At 35.1% G+C, this 6,000-nt stretch overlaps 1 protein-coding gene across 1 annotated transcript in view; it reads left to right on the forward strand.

The window, feature by feature from the left end:
• LOC103128968 (zinc finger protein 782) overlaps positions 1 to 5,741 on the forward strand; it is a 35,328-nt gene extending 29,587 nt beyond the window's left edge. The window contains exon 7 of the mRNA XM_060200802.1: positions 3,362 to 5,741. Within this exon, the coding sequence (XP_060056785.1) occupies positions 3,362 to 5,217 (1,856 nt within the window). The 3' untranslated portion in view covers positions 5,218 to 5,741. The remainder of the gene's footprint in view (positions 1 to 3,361) is intronic.
• Positions 5,742 to 6,000: the final 259 nt, after the last annotated feature.

The raw sequence follows: 6,000 nt of genomic DNA on the forward strand, positions 1-6,000 counted from the left end.
TCAGAGAGGAGAGTAGCTCCTTATTATGGTAAAGGGGTATAAATATTGTTGACTGTAAACCCCATCTATTTGGTCTGGGGCCGATATTCACCTTAGGAGCTTATGTGACCTCTTCTGCATCCCTGTAGATCTGAGCTCACATTCTGTGGTCATGAGTAGAAACATTCCAAGCTGCCCCAATATGAGGACCCATCTTCCTCAGGTGTAGCATAGAGTATGTCATCCATACTTTTTTTTTTTTGTCATCAGCACCACCCAGGTGCCTTTTTTTTTTTTTTTTTTTTTTAAGATAAGTAGAAACATCATTGCACTGAAGCTTCCTCCAGTGTGGTGGGGGGCTAGGTTTCACCCTGAGTTGTTTGCATGGCAAAGCTGATACTTTACCCAGGTAAGTTTTTTTTTTTTGGCCAGTCTGTGGATTGTAGAAACATATATAAAAATTAAATACATATAAAAGTTTTAATGTTAGTGGTTCAAATAAACTACAATATTCATAAATAAACTGGAAGTTTTAAGGAGAAATTGAAGCACATCACACATAGTAGACCTTACTATGACTCTCCTTATACCAAAGGTGAGTGGAGTCTATTATAGTGGTTGTTAAACTAGTTTTTTAAAATCATACTGCCTGCTGCTTGTTTCTTTAAAGAAAGCTTTATTGGAACACAGTAATATACATGTGCTTATTGTGTCCATGCTACAAGAGAGAATTGGAGTTGCAAAAATGAACTGATATGACCAACAGAATCTAAAATATTTGCTTCTTCACATTATAAAGAATAGCTTACCAGCTTCTAATCTGGAAGTTATGAGTAGTATATTTTAGTAAGCTATTTATGTCTTCCAAAACTCTATTCTGAAAACAAAGACTGAGGCTTATTTTAGATAACCTTGGAACACTGATAAAATATGAAAGTATGTTATTCAAGTGCCAGTAAATTCTGTTAATCAGAGATACCATTGTTTAATAATAACATGAATTTTAAACTGTGTGAGAATAATTAAAATCTATCCTAAAATAATTTAAAAAATAATTAAAATCCTTATCATTTTAAACATCTATTTGATCAAAAAGCAAATCAGAATTGTACAGTCAGAATTTTTTAATGAAAAGTTTGTGCATTAGACCATTGGGCTATAAAGCGGTGTTTAGAGGATCCACTTTTAGGGTCATCTCCTTATTTTTAATTTTTTAATTTTAATTTTTCTTTCTTTTTTGTCACCAGGGTTATTGCTAGTACATATACAACTCCACCATTCCTGGTGGCCATTTACTATAGAAGGTGAGAGACTGAGAGAAAGAGAGAAGGAGAGAGACAGACAGAATGGGAGACACATGCAACACTACTCCACCACTCTTGAAGCTTCACCACTGTATGTGGGAACCTGGGGCTTGAACTGGGCTCTTTCTGCATGGTAGTGTGCATTATAGTAGGTGTGCCACCACCCTCACCTACTTACTTTTAAAAGTAACAAAGAAATAAAGGGTAGCCATTTACTATTTTTGACTTAAAGTTCTACTTTCATAATATGATCTTGGGATACTTTAGCTCTTCCTTTTGTATATATGTTTTTTCATACAGTAATTTTTTAATTGGGGAATTTATAGTAAACACAATTTACAGTAAATACAGTTGTTGATACATGTGTAAAATTTTTCAGTTTTCTGAAAAACAGTCTCACCCCCAGCCTAGGTCCTCCTCCACCATCATATTCTAGGACCTGTAAGTACCTCCCCACAGACACCAGAGTCTTTTTTTTATTTTGGTGCAATACACCAAACCCAGTCCAAATTCTACTTTATGTTTCTTTTCCTATTCTTATTTTTTGACTTCTTTCTGTGAGTGTCCCATATTCATCCTTCTCTTTCTGGCTTATCTTACTTAACATGATTCCTGCAAGCCTGATCCAACATGAGGTGAAGAAGGTAAGTCCATCGTTCGTAATAGCTAAGTAGCATTCTACTGTATATATATCACTTGCTCAGCCACTCCTATATTGTTGAACACCTGGATTGCTTCCATGTTTTGGCTATTACAAACTGTGCTGCTATGAACATAGGTATACACATATCTTTTTGGATGGGTGTGTTTGATTCTTCAGGATATATCTCCAGGAGAGGAATTGCTGGGTTGTAGGGTAGGTCCACTTCTAGCCTTCTGAAAGTTTTCCAGAGTGCTTTCCACAGGAAAAAAGACCAATTTACAGTCCCATCAGTAGTGCAGGAGCGTTCTTTTACCCCTACAACCTCTCCAACATTTGGTATTGTCTTTTCTTCTCAAGTATGACATTCACAGAGGAGTGAAGTACTTTCTCATTGTTGTCTTTATTTGCATTTCTCTGACAATCAATGGCTTGGAGCATTTTTTCAAATATCTGTTGGCCTTTTGGATCTCTTCTTTGGTGAATATTTTGTTCATATCCTCTCCCCACTTTTGGATGGAGTCACTTTTTTTTTTGTTTTGTTTATTTGATTATTTTGTTGGTGCTGAGTTTGGTGAGCTCTTTGTATATTTTGGTTATTAGCCTTTTGTCTGATGTGTGGCATATAAAGATCTCCCATTCTGTAAGAAATCTCTTTGGTCTCTTTTGCTGTGCAGGAGCTTTTTAATGTGATGTAGTCCCATTGGCTTATTATTATTATTATTTTACTTGCAATTGAATTTGAGTCCTTGAAGATGCCTCTAAAACTTAGATGGAAAGGAGTTCTGCCAATATTTCAGGTATTTTATAGCTGCTCCATTTTATAGTATTTTATTTCCAGGTATTTTATAGTCTTTGCTCCATTTGGAGTTTACTTTTGTGTGTGATGCCATTTGTATACTTTTAACTCACACCATAGGTGTGTCAAAAGAAAATCAGGCACTACCAAATAGCTTATGGATATTCACTTGACTCTTTGCCTTATCTGGATTATCACTTATCAATGGGATTATGTTTCATTCTTTCTTAATTTTATATGTAACATTTAATTTAATTTTTTATCATCACTAAGGCTTCACTGTTATAGAACACAGAGCAGTTGTTGGCAACTTATTTTATTTTAAACTTACTTTATTCTCTGATATTTTGCTTCCCAGGATCTAACCTGATTGTCAGTTATCTCCTCTTCTTTACCATATTTGAAAATTATTCTTTAAGATATAACTACATATGTATATTTGGCTATATTTTCCTCTTTTCCTCCCCTATGAGTTTTTTATATAAAATATTTGGAATATCCACTTGAAATTACCTTGTTTTTCAGAAACTGAGCCAGAAAATAAAGACTCAGGTTTATAATAAGGGCTATATAGATAAGCCCTATTATATGAAAGGTGTGTTGCACTTAGTAACGTATTTCCAATATTCTCATTTTTAGAAGACTTTCAACCTGATGAACTCTCAGAGACTTCAGAAAACAAAAGCAAACATTTGTGGCAAGTTTTATTAACTAACAAAACATTAATTACAGAGCAAGAAATGCCAGGAAAACTATGTGATCTGGACATAAATATTTTTCCTGCAAAAATTAAGCCCTATAAATTTGAATCTAGAAGACTTACTTTTTTGTGTCTCAATTCAATGGACCCATACTGTCAATATTCAAAAAAGAAATCTCATGAGCATACTACATGTGAGAAATGGTTTTCAAATGTCAAGGATGATATATCTAATACTGAAGAGAAGTCTTTTCCCTATAGTAAAAATTTGAATACCCTCAGTCATGAAGTTACTCAATATCAGACAATTCAGTCTTTGGAGCAAACTCTTGAATATAACAAATGTAGGAAGACTCTCCTTGGGAACACTGCCCTTGTTACAGATATGAGTCCTCACACCAAAATGACATCTTATAAATTCAGTAGACTTAGGGAAGATCAATGTGATAAATTCACCGTTACAGTATCTCAGGGCAATAATTTAGAAGAAAAGAGTCATCATGAATTTCATGATTATGATTGTACTGAAAATAGAAATGAACTCAGTAGAAGCACTCAAGTAATGGACACAGAAAGGCTATCTTTAAGCCAAAAACCACACATTAAAGAACACCAGAAAAGTTACATAGGATTAAAGCCTGTTAATTATTTGAGCCATAATTCCATCCTCCCAGTGTGTCAAACAACTCATACAATGGAAACATCTTCTGATTATAACACATGTACAGAGTCATTGGTTTACCAGTCAACTTACAATTTATATAAGAGAAGTCACATAAAGGTGAAATCCTATGAAAGTAGCAAATGTGAAAAATCCTGTTCTGTAAATTCATGCCCGACTCTTCCGCATAAAAGCCACATGGATAAGAAATCCTATGAATGCCATGAATGTGGGAAAGCATTCAGTGAGAAGTCATATCTAAGAAAACATCAGATTAATCACATACAAGAGAAACCCTATAAGTGTGATGGGTGTGAAAAAGCATTTAGTGCTAAGTCAAGCCTAAAAGTACATCATCAAACTCATACCAAGAAGAAACACATTGAATGTAATCAATGTGGGAAATCTTTCACCTATAAGTCAGTCTTCATAATACATCTGAGAAGCCACACGGGAGAGAAACCTTTTGAATGCAGTGATTGTGGGAAGTTTTTTGGCCACATGTCAGGTCTCAGGAATCATCAGAAAATTCACACAGGGGAAAGACCGTATAAATGTGATAAATGTGGAAAATCTTTCAAAATGAAGGTAGGTCTAAGAAAGCATCATATAACTCATACAGGAGAGAAGCCCTATAAATGTAATCAATGTGGCAAAGCTTTTGGTCAGAAATCACAACTCAAAGGACACCATAGAATTCACACAGGGGAGAAACCTTATAAATGTAATCATTGTGGAGACTCATTCAGGCAGAAATCAAACCTCAGAGTACATTACAGAACTCACACTGGGGAGAAACCATATAAGTGTGATGTGTGTGGAAAAACTTTCAGACAGACATCAAATCTTGTAGGACATCAGAGAATTCACACAGGGGAGAAACCCTTTGAATGCAACGAATGTGGGAAAGCTTTTGGTGACAAATCAGGCCTAAGAAATCATCAGAGAATTCACACAGGAGAGAAACCCTATAATTGTAATCACTGTGGAGAAGCTTTTAACCGGCAGTCAAACCTCAGAGTACATCAGAGAATTCACACAGGGGAAAAACCCTATAAATGTGACCCATGTGGGAAAACGTTCAGCCAGAAATCAAGTCTTAAAGAGCACCAGAAGGCCCACATAGGGAGTTAAATATTTATGTGTAACGAATACGGAAAAACATTGAACTAGAGGCCAGGTGGTAGTGCACCTGGTTGGGACCCCATTCAAGCCCCTGGTACCCACCTGACAGAGGAAAGCTTCACAAGTGGTGAAGTAGGGCTTCAGGTCTCTCTCTGTCTCTCTGTCTCTTTCCCTCTCTGCCTCATCCTTTCTCAATTTCTCTCTGTCTCTATCCAATGATAAATAAATAAATTTGAAAGTGAAAAAAAAAAACCAAAACACTGAACTAGAAATCAAACAGATGTTATAGAAATAAATAATGTGAGATATCCTCTACACTAAATTCTCAGATTCACACTCCAAATTCTTCTTAGTATGTAACAAAAATGTATATATTTTGTGGCTATAACCAAAACTTATCACAAAGTAAACTGAAAATATAATGAATGTGTGATAACTACAAACCAAAAACTTCTTTCTCAGTACAACAAAAAAATATGTAATGGGCAGAGAGACCTGGTGATATATCAAAACAGACAAAAAAAAAAGAAGAAGGCAATATATACAGTGAATTCCCACATGTCATATGATGATGAATTGTTCACAGATAACCACTTACTCTTTCTAATGCCACATCTACTCTAGTTTTCTCAACTCTTTAATCCAAACTGAATTTTATTATTTACCTCTGTGTCGTGAAATATTGAGGTCAATACTAAGTCTTATTAAACCCATTTCTTAGATTCTCAGTAAGTCACTTGCCCCTTATCAGGATGAAGTTTGTGCACTGATGGTGGAAGAATATAAGATTGA

Source organism: Erinaceus europaeus, chromosome 10, assembly GCF_950295315.1.
Source record: "Erinaceus europaeus chromosome 10, mEriEur2.1, whole genome shotgun sequence".
Classification (NCBI taxonomy): domain Eukaryota; kingdom Metazoa; phylum Chordata; class Mammalia; order Eulipotyphla; family Erinaceidae; genus Erinaceus; species Erinaceus europaeus.